The 14,515-nt window shown below is 43.2% G+C and overlaps 4 protein-coding genes across 5 annotated transcripts; 2 read left to right on the top strand and 2 right to left on the bottom strand.

The window, feature by feature from the left end:
- si:dkey-11p23.7 (V-set and Ig domain-containing protein) lies at positions 1–1,375 on the bottom strand. Its single transcript, XM_067238774.1, has 3 exons — positions 1,315–1,375; positions 635–1,024; positions 1–477 (listed from the first exon to the last, which is right to left on the bottom strand). The coding sequence occupies exons 1-3, from the start codon at positions 1,367–1,369 to the stop codon at positions 74–76; spliced, it is 849 nt and encodes a 282-aa protein (XP_067094875.1). The 5' UTR covers positions 1,370–1,375; the 3' UTR covers positions 1–73.
- Positions 1,376–1,836: 461 nt separating this feature from the next.
- On the top strand, positions 1,837–5,008 carry siglec15l (sialic acid binding Ig-like lectin 15, like). Its single transcript, XM_067238557.1, has 9 exons — positions 1,837–1,954; positions 2,098–2,481; positions 2,684–3,031; positions 3,185–3,215; positions 3,299–3,321; positions 3,457–3,501; positions 3,744–3,830; positions 3,959–3,997; positions 4,188–5,008. The coding sequence occupies exons 1-9, from the start codon at positions 1,852–1,854 to the stop codon at positions 4,217–4,219; spliced, it is 1,092 nt and encodes a 363-aa protein (XP_067094658.1). The 5' UTR covers positions 1,837–1,851; the 3' UTR covers positions 4,220–5,008.
- A 789-nt stretch (positions 5,009–5,797) lies between these two features.
- cmtm7 (CKLF-like MARVEL transmembrane domain containing 7) lies at positions 5,798–8,460 on the top strand. The gene is made up of 5 exons (XM_067238356.1): positions 5,798–5,995; positions 6,622–6,798; positions 6,979–7,077; positions 7,347–7,428; positions 7,695–8,460. Exons 1-5 carry the CDS (start codon positions 5,882–5,884, stop codon positions 7,706–7,708), a joined length of 486 nt encoding a protein of 161 aa, XP_067094457.1. The 5' UTR covers positions 5,798–5,881; the 3' UTR covers positions 7,709–8,460.
- Positions 8,461–10,006: 1,546 nt separating this feature from the next.
- On the bottom strand, positions 10,007–14,275 carry cmtm6 (CKLF-like MARVEL transmembrane domain containing 6). 2 transcript variants are annotated; one of them, XM_067238078.1, is made up of 5 exons: positions 14,171–14,275; positions 13,779–13,908; positions 11,206–11,382; positions 11,011–11,109; positions 10,007–10,647 (listed from the first exon to the last, which is right to left on the bottom strand). In XM_067238078.1, the coding sequence occupies exons 2-5, from the start codon at positions 13,899–13,901 to the stop codon at positions 10,495–10,497; spliced, it is 552 nt and encodes a 183-aa protein (XP_067094179.1). In that variant the 5' UTR covers positions 13,902–13,908; positions 14,171–14,275; the 3' UTR covers positions 10,007–10,494. The 2 variants fall into 2 exon arrangements, with proteins under 2 accessions (XP_067094179.1, XP_067094180.1); XM_067238079.1 differs by having other exon boundaries at positions 13,779–13,905; positions 14,171–14,273.
- Between the last annotated feature and the right edge of the window lie 240 nt (positions 14,276–14,515).

The raw sequence follows: 14,515 nt of genomic DNA, 5'->3' as shown, positions 1-14,515 counted from the left end.
AGACGCATGGTTAGGAGGGAAAGCAATGTTTCCTTCCCAGTTTACATCTGTGTGGGCGTACATGTGTATCATTTCAGCCAGCAGTATCTAAGCCCCCCAGCAACATCCAGGTCCCCGTCCCCAAGATCAGGAGCAGCTTTGCCCCCAGGGAGACGGAGAGCAGCAGCAGCAGCGGGGGGGCCTGCCCAGCAGGCAGGGGCCTGGGAGACAGCACGTATAAGGTGGCCTGCTCTTTCCCCAGGGGATTGGACGCACTGCAGCTGTACTGCTGCCCAGGGTGGACATCCAGCAGCTGGCTGGTGGTGTGGTGCTCTTCAGGAGCGCCCTGGGACAGCAGAGCAAGGGAGGCCCCCTCCAGGAGCTCCTCCTGGCCAAGCCACTGGATATCAGGTAGTGGGGATCCCTGGACACGACACAGGGCCTTGTAGCCCGAGTCCTCGCTGCCCTCCACAGACAGGCCCAAAATACGGGGGGCCGCTGGCCACGGGCACCACACATAAGAAAGTCACCAGAGACGCAGATTGGCCAAAAACACACATGATAGTATACCTTCAGAATTCATATTGTCCTCCCACCACAAGTTAGTCTGCCCACCCTAGGACACACCCCGGGCTACTCCCCCTCATCTTCTCACCTTCCACTCGGAGCCTGGTGCCCATTTTGTCCTCGTAGCTGGCATGGGCGTGGCCGGGCACCTCTACACGGCAGTAGTAGCGGCCGATGTCCTGCAGGGCGGCATTGGTGATGCGCAGGGAGAGGTCATGCTGGCGGGGGTTCCCCTCCAGGCGGTAACGCTGGTCCTGCTTAGGCCCTGGCTGGCAGCTGCTGGTGCTGCTGGGGGTAGAGCACTGGAACAGGACCCTGGAGCCCTGGCCGTGACCCAGACGCCACAGCACCTTCAGGGAGGAGTGCAGCGTGTGGTGAGGGTGGGTGAAGGAGCAGGGCAACACGACGGGGTAGCCCTCCATGGCCCTCACTTCAGGAGGAACCTTCATGGACCAGCCCTCATCATTGGAGCCCCACACTAGAGGGGGAGGGGAGGGGACAAGAGCAACAGCTGATGCAGCTCTGAAGGTTGGAGAAGCTGTAAAGTTACTGCCACTAATAGCCTGGCTGTGAAGACACTGTGTGGAGGCGAAGATGGCTGCCACACTGACAAGATCACCCATTAAAATGAAAGGAGACAAGGGTTGTGATTAGGTGATTAGAAATCATTCGAAAATAATGAAATCGCTCCTGTGTTTCAGAACCCTGGCTCCTCGTGTGTTCCTTGTGTGTATGTCCCTTGGTTATAAAGTATCGTTGATGACTTACCTTCAATGACTGAGAGCAGGAGACTCAAAGAGAAAAGCATGGCTTGAATGTCCATAGCCAGACTGTACTGTTCAGGATATTGTATAATGTGAGGTGTGTGTGTATGTGTGGGTCCCACTTGACTCACTGTCTCCCAGCCTCCCAGACACAGTGTCACAAGATGTGTCAGTATTCCCAGTACACTGCTATAAAGTGACAGTCATTCAGTATCTGAGTACATACTTTCATGCCTATTATAGAGTGCACTACCACATTATTCCTAAAAAAACATTTTAATCTTGTATACTTGTATAGCAGATGAGGACAACATCTGTCCTTGAGAGCTTCCATCTAAAGTGATCAGACCAATCTACCATAAACCAAATTTACCCTGACGTATATCAGAAAAGAGAAGTCCAAAGTTTTAAATGATCTACTTTAAACGGGAAGTGGGTGTGAGCGATTTCACAATGTTTCCTGTCAGCAGCTATTCTCCCATTCTCAATGGTAAGTGGTTATATATGTTCACATCTTGATCAAGGACTCAAAAGGAGACAGATGTCTGGAACCGTCTTCCGTCCAGAGATTGAGTCCTTTAGACCCCAGATACTGCTCACCTGGAGAGTCATGTGGACATTGCTGCTTCTCTGGGTCATCCCTGGTAGGAACCAACCATCCTGGAGCATTCTTCTAATAGCATCTCTGCAGTCATTTAAGTCTTTGTAATATACTTGTGTTAGTATATGGTGTATTGATTGTGTTTCTGAGCACTCTAGATGTCTCAGCCTTTGTTGTTCCCTCTAGGCGTACTGTCCCAGGTCTGGCACATGACCACAGCCCCTGTGGTGAATGGCACTGTAGGAGGAGATGTGGTACTGCCCTGCACCTTCACACATCCACAGCAAAACACATACTTTGGGGTCATCACAGTTCAGTGGCTGTTCAGACGGTCGAACGCAATGCCTTTCTTTGAGTGTAAGATGCAAAATATCACACAGAGAAAACCGTATCGCTGCCTGGATCCTGAATCCTCGCAGCGATTCTTCATTCACGATGATCCTAGAGAGAGCAAACTTTCCCTCCTGGTTAGAAACCTGACACTCACAGACAATGGAGACTACTACTGCAGAGTAGAACTGGAGTATAATAAATTCCAGCTAAAATCTCCAACACACCTCAACGTCACAGGTGAAGGGATTGCATTGTTTCTATACCAATATCATTTCAATATAGTCCTCCATACTTAAAGCAGACACATTCTGACTCATTCACATTCAACGTGACTAAATAAAATACTGTGACACAGAACATGTTAGAGTGTATTTGATCAAATACTAGTTGTGGTCAGGAGGATAAGGACCATGAAGAGCCTGTGTTCCTTCCTCTCCAGCTCCGGTCCAGATTCTCAGCCTCACTTGGGACAGAACAGCCTCTGGCTCAGGGAATGGCAGCCTTTGCTGCATAGCAGAGGGCAACCCCCGGCCTTCCATCAGCTGGCTGCTCTCTGGCCAGGAGGAGCCATCAGGCCAGCAGGAGGTCCCTGGAGATTACCAGGTCAAAAGCTCAATCCCCTACTACACCCAACATCAGTACACCTGCAGGGCAGACAACAGGCTGGGGAGAGCAGAGGCCTCCTTCCCCCCTAGGGCTTCATGCCTGTCTGTAGCGCTTTCTGCCTGCGGTGTGATGCTGGTGCTGCTGCTTGGTGTTGTGGCTGTGTTTTTGCTAAGGAGGAGGGGTAGGTAGTTTACTGTACATTGAAACAAGATATTAAAATGTAATTCATATATTTGGGCATCTTTACTCCAGATTGCCTTAGTATTCCATGTCTTTATTGTCACAGTTCTGTCATTGAGTGTTTCTGCTGTCTTTGTCCTCCTTTCCTCCCAAGGAATCCTGAGACTCTGTCCTTCAGACAACAGGTGACATGTCTTCTGAAATAACTGTTTGTTTAACTGCATTAATCAGGTAGCATTGACACTAACAAGATTCTCTCCTTGCCCAGGTGTGAAGAGCAAACTAAGCCAGGTGCTTAGCCTCACACTGGTTCAGTGTTATTTACGTTCCCTCACAAAGGCAGTAACAGTGAGTTAGGATTCTCCATGCTTTCCAACGTCTGAAATAATAGAAAATAACAACATGGTGAAAACTGCTTGTCGACAGGTCAGTCTTGTGAGTGCCCTGTATATGCCAACAGCACAGACTTAGGTGAGTATTATCAGAGCGCGAATTATACAGTGACAATCGGGGGGGTCGACTTCTTCTCCAGGGCGTGTATCGACCCCCCCGACCTGTTGTTTTTACCTCGTTTGGGGGTCCGAGTCTTAATTAGGGGGGTCAACAAACCCCCTCAAGCCCCCCGGTAATTCGAACCCTGAGTATTATACAGTTTCATCATGGCTAACGATCATGTCATTGTTTTCATACTGTTGCTATTTTCCAACACCCAGAGAAGAGACCAGAGCGGAGTGACCTGGAGGAAATAGGAGCTGATGAAATGGAATTGGTTTACTCAGTCATTCACATCACATGTCCATGTGAGTTTTACTCTTCAGGGTGTTTTACAATACAAATATTAAAATAGCCCAGCGTTTCAGTATTGTACTGAACAAGACCAGTACCCTCTTACAAGTAAACATAGTCACGTGGCTCTATGTTCTTATAGCTCTCCATAGGCTTCCTCACGTCTCCACAGCAGACGAGGGTGAGTAGCACCAACAGACAGACTGCACCAACAGACAGACTTCACCAACAGACTGACTGCACCAACAGACAGACTGCACCAACAGACAGACTGCACCAAAAGACTGACTGCACCAACAGACTGACTGCACCAACAGACTGACTGTACCAATAGGCTGACAGTACCAACAGATTTTGCCTTTGCTGCTCAGGTGTCAACTACGCTTCAGTGACTTTCTCCTAACGGCAGGAAACAAGAGAAGAGATTGTTCCAGACTTGAAACCAACATGTCCCACACTGTGTAAACTGTAAACCGACATTTCCCATGCTGTATAAAAACGATGCTTCCTTTAGGAAGTAACAACAGAAAGGTTTTTGACAGCCATAGGAAATCACTTTTCCTTTTGTATTAAGTAATGCTTATGTATGCAAACAAGCTTTTGGACGTTTTTCTTCATTCACGAGGATACTAGAGAGAGCAAACTTTCCTGTTTTTGGTTGGATTTATGAAATCATTTGTTGTTTGAGAACATCTGACTGAGAAAGTCTATTGATAAGCCACAGACACATTGTTTGTGATACAAAGTATGTGGAACATAAACTGGGATGTGTTTGGTTAGTTGATGTTTGTGGCATGTACAGGCTTCAGCTACAGGCAAACGTGGTGACATATCTTTATTGTGCATATTTACTCTGCCAATGACGTTGTGTCCTTGGGCAAGGCACTTCACCCTACTTGCCTCGGGGAGAATGTCCCTGTACTTACTGTAAGTCGCTCTGGATAAGAGTGTCTGCTAAATGACTACATGTAAATGTATTTCTAAAACGTTATATAATTAATAAACCAGCCTGCAGCAAGGCAACCCAAATTGACTGCACTAACCTCCACATGACATGTTCACACCCCTATTACCGATGTAGCTCATAACCTGCTAATCACACTGTTCACAAATTTGATTTCAATCGTTTAATAACCTGTCACCCATGTCTCTACTGGATCCCCCCCCCCCCCCCACACACACACACACACAGACACACACCCTCATATCCTATCAATCATTATATTTATACACTTATGCCTGTTATTGCTTCAAGTAAAGCAAATCAACATATACATTTGTTGGTGTGTTCTTTGAATTTGTGAGCTTTATTTTTAGTTGGCAATGTGCAGTGTGGCCTAAGATAAAACTATGTGAGAAAGCTGTCATGTCAGCTGTTACACATGAAGCAGAAGGGCTTTTTAGCCTACTAATGACTGTGGCCTTTTAAGGGTGTGGTTCCTGTTTGACCGTGGAGACTTCTCTGGTATTGCTATTTAAATCTTTTTCCATCCCCAGAGAGTGCTAATGTGTTTGTTTGTGGACTTAGTGCTACTTTACATGATGTGGTGATAGAGCATGTGTGAGCCACAAAGCTTGTAGCTTCTACTAGTTATAGTGTATTACTCTTAAGTAGGTGGGTCCCAACTGTTGCATCCTTGCTAGAAAATAACGAAATTTTATTGTGAAATGTTTAGAAATGTTTATTTCAAGATAGGCTGACAAATCAACTCGAATCGAAAATAAATAAATTAAAACAGCCAAACCAAACGTCAAATAATGTATGTATTAACATTATGATAGTATGTGATAGTATGTCTCGCACGGGAGGACGAAGCGACCTTTATTGCATGAGTAGGCTAGGCCTAATTCGGAGATTATACTTGTTGATTGTGGATTTCCTATTTTCAGCCATGAAGTAAAAGTCAGTGAATCCGTTGATGTTGAAACTGCTCGTTTGCTGAAAACCCCACCCCCATGACTCAGACACGGGTAACAGAACAGCACAGACTTTTGCGTACTGTTGGACACCGGCGTATTAACGGTTGATATATCTTGTTAATAGTTTTTTTCTACAAATATCAAAATGTCTCACATTGTTGTAACTACCACTACTACAACAACATCGACTTCTGATGGAGGTTTTTTTAATATTGGCTACACCCGCTCCACACAAGGCTTACTGAAGATCGCTCAAATGGTGAGATCAGATTATGTCGTTCCCCCACAGCCTGCTATACTAAAGCCATGAAACTTTTGTGAAATTAAAAACAGTTTCTGATGCTAATATTATATGATGATGTGGACGTAGGGTCTCAAACAACGCAGTTTCAAAATTAGTTTGCGAGTTTTGAGACGACTTTTCATACTCTCCCTTTCGCACGTATTCAAAGTATATATTTTTTCCAAACTCATAGCTTTTATGTTGAAAATTGGGTGTTTAAACTCTATTAATGATGGTGATGTTTAGCTTTACGTCCTATTCAAACCCCTCCTAGTAGATCTGTCATGAGAACCCGGTCACACTATGCACACCAGCCCAACTCGGCGGCATACTGGCATCTACCCTCTGCGTTTTCAGGAAATACTAGTAACAAATTTCCTGGCTAACAAATAACTCATGTCCTGTTGAGGGTTATTTTCCATTCAGCGGTTTGAGTGCAAGAAAGGCGCATTACAAATGCTATTTCTGCTCATGCTGCTAATGCTGATTCAGATGTATTTATTATTATTCACTTAAAATAGTAATGACAAATTATTTTACCTCCCAGTTTGAGCTAAACTAAAATCTATCAGGATAATAAGTAAACCGATGTGCGTTTCCAGGTGGCACTCCTGATAGCGTTTCTGTGCGTGCATCTGGCCCGGGGATGGACAAACTGGTCAGCCTTCCGCTACTTTGAGGTGGTGACCCTGGGGTTCCTCATCGCCTTCCTCATCTTTTACCTCATGAACCTGCTCCGGCTGCAGAGCAAGATCCCCTGTATCAACTGGACTCTGACTGTGAGCGACAACACACACATTTCAATCTCTTTCTTGCAATTTGCATCACTTTGTTGTTTTTTTTCTCTCTGGAATTTACAAAACACCTATGGCCATTCATTACTCCCCCCCTCCCTCCATACACACACAGACACACACACAGGTGGGTAATGTGAACCCAAATATAGCTTTGTGTTTTAGGAGTTCTTCCACTATGCCGCGGGGACCATCCTGGTTGGCATAGCCTCCATCGTAGCAGCTGTAGAGGGTAGCGGTGTGTCTGAACTGGTGGCCGGGTCGGTGAGTGACCTCACTGATGACCACTCGGATTACATCACTGTTGCTGTTCTATGGTTTTAATAATTGGCTCCAGAGTTTGAGAACAAGAAGAAATTTGATCATTTTGATCTAATGTTTATGTGAGGCTTCAACTACCAAGCCCTACCTTTTAAGAATAGCTTCATTTCATAGAAATGCTTCACATAAGTACTTTATATAACAGTAGTATAATTTAAATTCCGAAAGGATTCAACCTGAACTGACTCCAAGCCTGTTGTGTACTCTGTCAGGTGTTTGGTTTCATAGCCACGTTCCTGCTGGCTGTCAGTCTTTGGACTACATACAAGGTGTCCTGTGGCTCCCAGCCTACCAGTAAGTCAAATGATTATCACTAGTTTTCAGGCACTCTGTTGCTTAGTAAAATGACTGACTCGACAAAAAATATTTGGTTACAGCACTCGAATTGAATCATGACACTGTTTCTCTACATGGTGCCTGCAGACATGTATGTCGTGGGGGCTTTGTCATGTAACAGCTGTACTCAGAAATTCAGTCTTCTTCCTTTGAATCCTTCTAACTGTCTCTCTCTTTCCTCCTCCCTCTCTCCATCATTCTATCTTTCTCTGTGTCTGTTGTAGGTGCATCTGTTTAAAAGGGATCAAGTTTGCCATGCTCTGAAGTTCCAAGGCGGCTCAATTATTATTATTATCAGTGTGCTGTGTGATGGTCACTTTCAATGCCTAAGAACTCCCCATGTCTGTTTTCCTTTTAAATCCAAATCAGTATTGGAAAAATATCTACTGTTATGTTTTCTTTCCCCTTAAAGAATCAACATATCAGCTCTGGGTCGAGTGCTCTCAAATTCCCCAATCTAGGTTTTTATTAAAGATGCATTTGCATACATTGCATGCATATTTAAATTGATTTTTTAGTGGACCATCTGCTGAGATTATAATACCTCCTGGGTCTGTTTCAGCAGCTTGTAGTTGTTCTGTACAGGTGAAACTGCTAGTTGGGGTTGTTAGGAGTGGAAAGTGTCTAAAATGTTTGCTGTGAGTACGTATTTATTTATTATTTTTCAGTATTGGATTTTAAAGTGCACTATGAACCTTTGTTACCAAAAACCACTGGTAGATTAATAATCAAAACTATGATGCTCTGATATCAGTACCTCTCTACATGTACCTATGTGTTTCCAGGTGGTGCATTAATAGTAAACTGACAAGTAAGATGCAGTTCCTATTCAGATCCAGATGACTGTATATTGTATTCTGAGTGCCTCAGCTACCACAGACAGTGTTGTTTAAGCTTCAACATGCTTGCTCACAATGCCATGCATAATTAACCTCAGATTTGTCTTTGTTAGAATTTTTTATAAGTTTAATTAAAAACAAACATGCTTTTTTTGACTGAAGTCAAAATGTATACATTTCTTTGATTCAGTTTTAGATTAAGAACATATTATCTATCATTGACAAGGACCAACACAACTTATAATGAATGATAACATGTGGTACATGCTTTATCAGTAACACATTGGAGTGTTTGTCTAGAGTCACACTCCTAAGGGTGTGTATTTAGATCCCTCACAGCAATAGGAGTTTGACATAATTATGAACAAATGACAGGTATGAGAAATATGCTTGCCCATTCCTGGACCAGTGTAGTGCAACACACAGACCATCTCGCTAGAGGGAGATGGGAAGGAGGAGCAAAAGTGAGATGTCTGTAGAGCTGTTTGGATTGTGAGTGGCCTGTGTGGAAACATGAGTTAGGTAGTTAGCCAGCAGTTCGTGAGCCAACATTGCCCTCTGGTGGCTTATTGCACTTCCTTTAAAGTTATGGTTGGAGAAAGGACTGAGTTATTATCATGGGTGTGCTCTAGCATACAGAGGACATGAACATGAAGCAAAATTCAGGTATTTATTGTATGATATAAACGTGGATAGGTACAGTTTACAGAGAAGGGACACCTACTTATAGCTTTACAGCCTCAAGACAAGACCTAACTTGCATCCAATAGATTATCTCTAACAAACACTACACTACCACACTGACATGACACTCAGCCACTCACATATTTAACATGGTACTTAACAGCATGTTTTTTTGCCAGATTTTCACAAGACAGTTGTCAGTAGTCTTAAATTTACATTACATCCCATCAATCCTTAAATGAATCCTTCATTCTGACACACTGGCTAGGCTGAGAGAGCTGGGGTTTGGTTGTCCATGTACTCCAGTCTCTTGACAGTGATGCTCTCCTTTAGTTAGTGGCAAGAAGGTTGACCGCAAAGTCACTTAGTATATCAACATGCTGTCAGGTGTCACAAGCTAATCCAAAAAACACAACTATGGACTATGAGTGCGTGTGAAATCTGTATCGTCTTTATCACTTCCCCAAAAAATGTAGGCTGCAAAGCTCGGTTAGTCGGATATTTTGGTAATTTTCCCTAATCCAGCAGATGGCAATAGCATGTCTAGTCGTATTGCAGTCCCTTCCTGTACTGGGCATAACATTAGCAATAAAACTATAGAAATAAAAACCAAAAATGGGGGCAAACATTTCTATTGAACATGTCTGACATCACTGCCTCTTACATAAATGTAAACTTAAGTTTAGGGACGCAGATTTATTTGGTCTGAATATCAGCATACTCCACACTTTCACATACAAAGCTATATTCATTAAGGCACACAAGGTCATGCTGATGAAAAGAAAATGATGGAATCCCAACAGAATGGTATTCACTATATATCTGCTTGCAATCCAGGTGTAACTCCACAATAGGGGCAATGGGTATGGCTGGTCAACAGCAGAAGACGGTAAGAAGTTTAAGACAGCAGAATACATCATTTAAAACACAAGTTGTAATCTCTATAGACAAATCAATTTCAGTATAAACACCCAAAAAAATTATAACTTCAACAATGTGATTGAAAGTTTTGATTTGTGTTTTTTGTACAAACCTAATGAACTATTTAAAAACAATTTTAAAAGTATTTGTGTAGTTTTTCAAAAATATAAATAACAATAGCAACTCAAAAATATGAAAATACAAATATTTTATACTGTATAGTGTATAAATTGGGTTCTTCCAGTTCTGTGTTTTAAGTGTGAGATAAGCAGAACCAAACACACAGAGAGATACACTGGGATAGAAGCCCATCTACTTAAGTCAGTCTGGGAGGTTATGGTCACTGCTTAGGGAAAGCTGAATGATCACATGGAGGAAGCACTACATGTCTTACAAATTAGGATTGCTCCGAACAAAAGATCAAACCGGGAATGATCACAGGGAATGTTTTGGACGAAAAAAACAGGTTCAAAATTGAGTAATTTAAAAAACCCTCTGTCCTTGAGATATCAATGTTAAATACATAATGTTACAACCATTTTGATGCAATATCGCGTGGTCTCCACACAAGTAGTGTGAACTATTCTTCTGTGTTGAGTTTCTCTACTTCTGCTGGCCCGCTGTTGGAATCCCTGTTCCTTATGACTGTCTGGTCTCTGAAAGGAAGTCCTTTCAGTTTTATAAAAATCCCAATATCCACTGCAAAAGCAATGGAGGACAGGATTCCAAAGGCCTAGAAAAGAAACAAGAAAAACATGAAGAAATGACATCAATTATGACAGCCACACTGCTATTTTGTGGTTACTACATTTATGAGCATACTAAACCTGCTACAGCTGCCTTAACAATCCCTCTGTGGAGATTGACTATGCTAATGTACACTTCATTTGGAATAATATGAGTATTAACAAGGCCCAATGGAAAATAGTTTACACAGCTGTTTGGGAGAGTTGAAATGACCAAGCCACTAGGCTGTTTCCTGCTGTTATTATATCACTGAAATAGTATACCTAATACCTAAATTAACCATTTAATGTAAAGTTAGCTGGATAACAGGTCTCCTGGCTGGATGAAACCCCAAGAGGAGAGAACGCACCACTGCAGCCTTCTCCAGGTCCGTCCCTCCATTGTCAGCAGCAAAGAAGATGGAGGCGAAGAGGAACAAGCCACAGACCACGGCAGTGTACCAAAAATCCTGCAAGCAGCACAAGTCAGAATGACAGCCTGAAACAACTACCAGTCCACACTTTACCCTTCATATACAGTATGCACACACACACACACAACTCACTAGAGTAGACCAGCAGTTGATGCCCACTCTTGTATGCCACTTGGTGGTGAGGAGGAAGAGGAGCAGGGCTGTGAAGAGGAAGGCTGTGCAGCTGACAAACTCAAAGAAGTAGAGTGAACCACAGCTCGCACAGTTTGTCACCACCTCTTCCAGGATGAACGCTACAAACGACAGGAGCTGAGGAAAGAAACACACACCATTTTAACCAAAACTCTCTCTCACCAACAGGTGGCGCCACCAAACCTAAGAACCAAGAAGCTACACACTTCTGCAACTGAAGAATAAACAAATGCTTTGTGTCAGATGAAGGATTCCAATACTTATGAGGACCGAGGAAGGCTTCATTCTAGAGCTCAAACCGGACAGTTGGGTTTTCTGATCTCATCTCAACAAGAACAGTTCCAAGAAAACATGTTTACTGGCCATGCCAAAGGAAGTTCCTTTTCCATATCCTTTAAGGGTGTTGACGTGTGGAAATGGCTACAACTGGCAGCCCTTAAATGCTGCTTTTTTTTGCAACAGAAGAACAAACACAAAGCCATCTGCAAACAAACTCCCTTTCACAACGCACTGACCTGCCAGTATTATTCATAGAGTAGTCTCTGGACTGTGACAGAGCTAGTCAGACAACGCCTTTCATTTTATTAAGTTAGTCCCACACAAACACTTCATCTCGGGATGAAAGCAGATGTTCTCTCCAGTCAAAACAGGCAGAGCCATGGCTGATATTGAAACCTCGGTTTCTCGAGGCATATGATACAGGTGCTTTCCTTACTATTGTGTCCTCCCTTGCTAACCGCAGCCTGGAATCGATTACTAGTCCTGTGATCTGCAAACACGTGACCACCTCCCAATATTACTGCTTTAGTAATCGGACAAACAACAACTCCCAACTAAGGAGTGAGTTTGGGCTAAGCTGTCGATTTAAGAGGTGCATGTACACACAGTACCACCCTGAGGTGTGCGGTCCTGTGTGAGACAAGACCTCCGTAAGGAAGCGTCACCACTGGTTCATAGGAAGAGGGCAGGGCCACTTCCTCAGGAATAAGACATGAGGCCGCTTCTTGGCCCAGACAGAGCCAGCTGTACTGACGAGGCTGCGAGTCTATATTTGGAGGTTTACTACGAGCAGATGGAGGATAGAGCTCCGTAAAACACAGCAGCCGCTGGAATACTTTCTTTCCACAGTTTCCTCTCGCAATCCATGGGTGGGTTTCTATAATGAAAGTTTGTGAAAGGGCGTGTCTGTGTGTGGTTGAGAGGCAGGGACAGAGGTTGAAATGTGTTTGTATTCTGTTTTGGGTCCAAAAGATTTGTACTGTATTTGATTACACATCTTCTGGCACACGCCTATCATCTACTGCCTATATATATATATATCTCTATATATATATATAGAGAGATATATATATCTATATAGATATATATATATATACACATTTACTGTATATTCGTAAATATCTGAGGCTCTTTTGCAGCTTTCAATATATTCCTCATTACACAGACGTCTATAGGATGGGGAGTGAATGGGTCTTTCATGTTCTGTAAGTGTTGTCATGCTTCCCAAGAGGAATCAAAACCCACATTTCTGAAATGTGGTCTGTGTTGGAAGCAAAACAAAGATGAAACAAGCAACACATACATACAATCTGGCAGCGGGTGATAATGTGTGAGGAAGCAGCAGGTTTAAAATAAACCCAGCAAAGGAATTCAGCATCTGTCTGCTAATTTCATTAGGGCTGAACTGCTGAGCTGTATTGCAAACACCTGATTCTAGTTAGTGTGTGAAGGGACTCAGTGAGACCACAAATACAAGGCCGTGTTAACAAGCCAGAGCTGGATCTCTGTGTCTGGCACCTAGAGTATAAATAAACAGTCATGGATTCAGCCCCAGTTTTAAGATCAAATGAGCTTTAAAATGCCCACCTACATGTCTTGTTAGCATTGTTGTGTTGTCTCCCTGTCTTCCCTAACAACAACTAACCTCTCAGGTACACGTATCCAGGACCAGGCTGGCCGTAAACAGGGAGACGTCTGAAAAATACTGTACAAGACAAGCTTGTGTTGGAGTGGTATCTTTCCAATCAATCATGTCTTCTATTGAATGGCAAAGTTACCACCCCAACCCTGACAATTCTGAGGAATAACAGAACTGCTGTTGTCAGCTCTTCCCTCCTCTTTGGTCCAGTAGCTTGCTACACCGACGCCAGCATTTTCACTTCCCCCTTAGACACCAGTCGGACACTGGTCACGATAGCCTTTTAAATGAGTAGGCCTGTTATATCAATACTGTTCTGTGAAAAACTTGCACCACAAAAGCATGACACTAATTGCGGGTGACACCAAACCAGTTATCCCACATCATTCTGGTGTGGTCACTACAACAGTTCTCAAGAACATAGAATGAGACCTTAACCTCAGCATTAGATGTCACCTGCACATTTTAGTCATTGACAGGACAGCATGGTCCCATTCCAAACCCCAATAGCTGTCTTCTTACTGCCATTAGGAAACAAGACAGGCTGACTTATTAGTCTAAAGGTTGGATTAATGACAAACGATGGAGCACTTACCACTTCAACAAGTTTTATCAGACACCGTGGTTTACCTAAAAACTCATTTGGCACTGTGAAACAGTTTCTGGACTTGGTCTCCGGTACAGTTGTTGAACTATAGACTTGGTCCACCGACGCCATGCTACTGCTGTAAGATAAATGTCCGTTTAACCGACATAAAGTAGGCTAGGTTGCAGATGGAGACACACACACAAAAGTAAGGAGAAGGGACGCGTTTAATAAACTATACTTTGGCCTAAAGCCCATTAGGTAAAACTAGTGGAAAATGCAACTACGAGTAAACAATAACTTTATACCCTGGGCCTATGTAATTCAGATAAATGGAGCATTGGAGGGTGATATGTGTAAGCCTAATAATAAATAATATCATTAAGTATTAACAAACTCACGTGTATTGTTGGGTTAAATCAGCAATAAAGAATTACTCGTGAAGTAACTTCTCTCTACAATAGTTCACGGTGTCTTTTGTTTCGATCTTCAACTCAACTTCCGCGTGTTGTCTAAAGTCTCCACCCCACCGGCTGAATGAGGTGGGCGGCTAGCGAGCAGAGTTTTAAAAACAGACGTGTTGAAACAATTGGAGAAAATCTAGAGTATAGTTAAAGATGTCCACGTCCTACAGCATACATTACAATTCCTCGCATGTAGTGTATCCTAAACTATCAAGAAAGTTGTAGGAGAAAAGTAGGTAAATTCTGCCGTAACCTACGGCACACCTAAGTGCGCGCACGCAT

The sequence above is a fragment of the Osmerus mordax genome, chromosome 6 (genome assembly GCF_038355195.1).
Source record: "Osmerus mordax isolate fOsmMor3 chromosome 6, fOsmMor3.pri, whole genome shotgun sequence".
Lineage (NCBI taxonomy): Eukaryota > Metazoa > Chordata > Actinopteri > Osmeriformes > Osmeridae > Osmerus > Osmerus mordax.
Note: the sequence above shows the minus strand (reverse complement) of the source record. Positions and strands in the feature narration are given on the sequence as shown.

Excerpts from the sequence above, each read along its gene's own strand:
- siglec15l (XM_067238557.1), top strand. The coding sequence starts at position 1,852 with ATGTCTGGAACCGTCTTCCGTCCAGAGATTGAGTCCTTTAGACCCCAG. Across the intron at positions 3,216-3,298 it reads CTCTGTCCTTCAGACAACAG|GTGTGAAGAGCAAACTAAGC; the intron begins GTGACATGTCTT and ends CTCCTTGCCCAG. Across the intron at positions 3,831-3,958 it reads CATTCACATCACATGTCCAT|CTCTCCATAGGCTTCCTCAC; the intron begins GTGAGTTTTACT and ends ATGTTCTTATAG.
- cmtm7 (XM_067238356.1), top strand. The coding sequence starts at position 5,882 with ATGTCTCACATTGTTGTAACTACCACTACTACAACAACATCGACTTCT. Across the intron at positions 5,996-6,621 it reads TACTGAAGATCGCTCAAATG|GTGGCACTCCTGATAGCGTT; the intron begins GTGAGATCAGAT and ends GTGCGTTTCCAG. Across the intron at positions 6,799-6,978 it reads GTATCAACTGGACTCTGACT|GAGTTCTTCCACTATGCCGC; the intron begins GTGAGCGACAAC and ends TTTGTGTTTTAG.
- si:dkey-11p23.7 (XM_067238774.1), bottom strand. The coding sequence starts at position 1,369 with ATGGACATTCAAGCCATGCTTTTCTCTTTGAGTCTCCTGCTCTCAGTC. Across the intron at positions 1,025-1,314 it reads CCTGCTCTCAGTCATTGAAG|TGTGGGGCTCCAATGATGAG; the intron begins GTAAGTCATCAA and ends CTCCCCCTCTAG. Across the intron at positions 478-634 it reads CACCAGGCTCCGAGTGGAAG|CGGCCCCCCGTATTTTGGGC; the intron begins GTGAGAAGATGA and ends GCCCGTGGCCAG.
- cmtm6 (XM_067238078.1), bottom strand. The coding sequence starts at position 13,901 with ATGGCGTCGGTGGACCAAGTCTATAGTTCAACAACTGTACCGGAGACC. Across the intron at positions 11,383-13,778 it reads TGATAAAACTTGTTGAAGTG|CTCCTGTCGTTTGTAGCGTT; the intron begins GTAAGTGCTCCA and ends TTCTTTCCTCAG. Across the intron at positions 11,110-11,205 it reads TCAACTGCTGGTCTACTCTA|GATTTTTGGTACACTGCCGT; the intron begins GTGAGTTGTGTG and ends TGCTGCTTGCAG.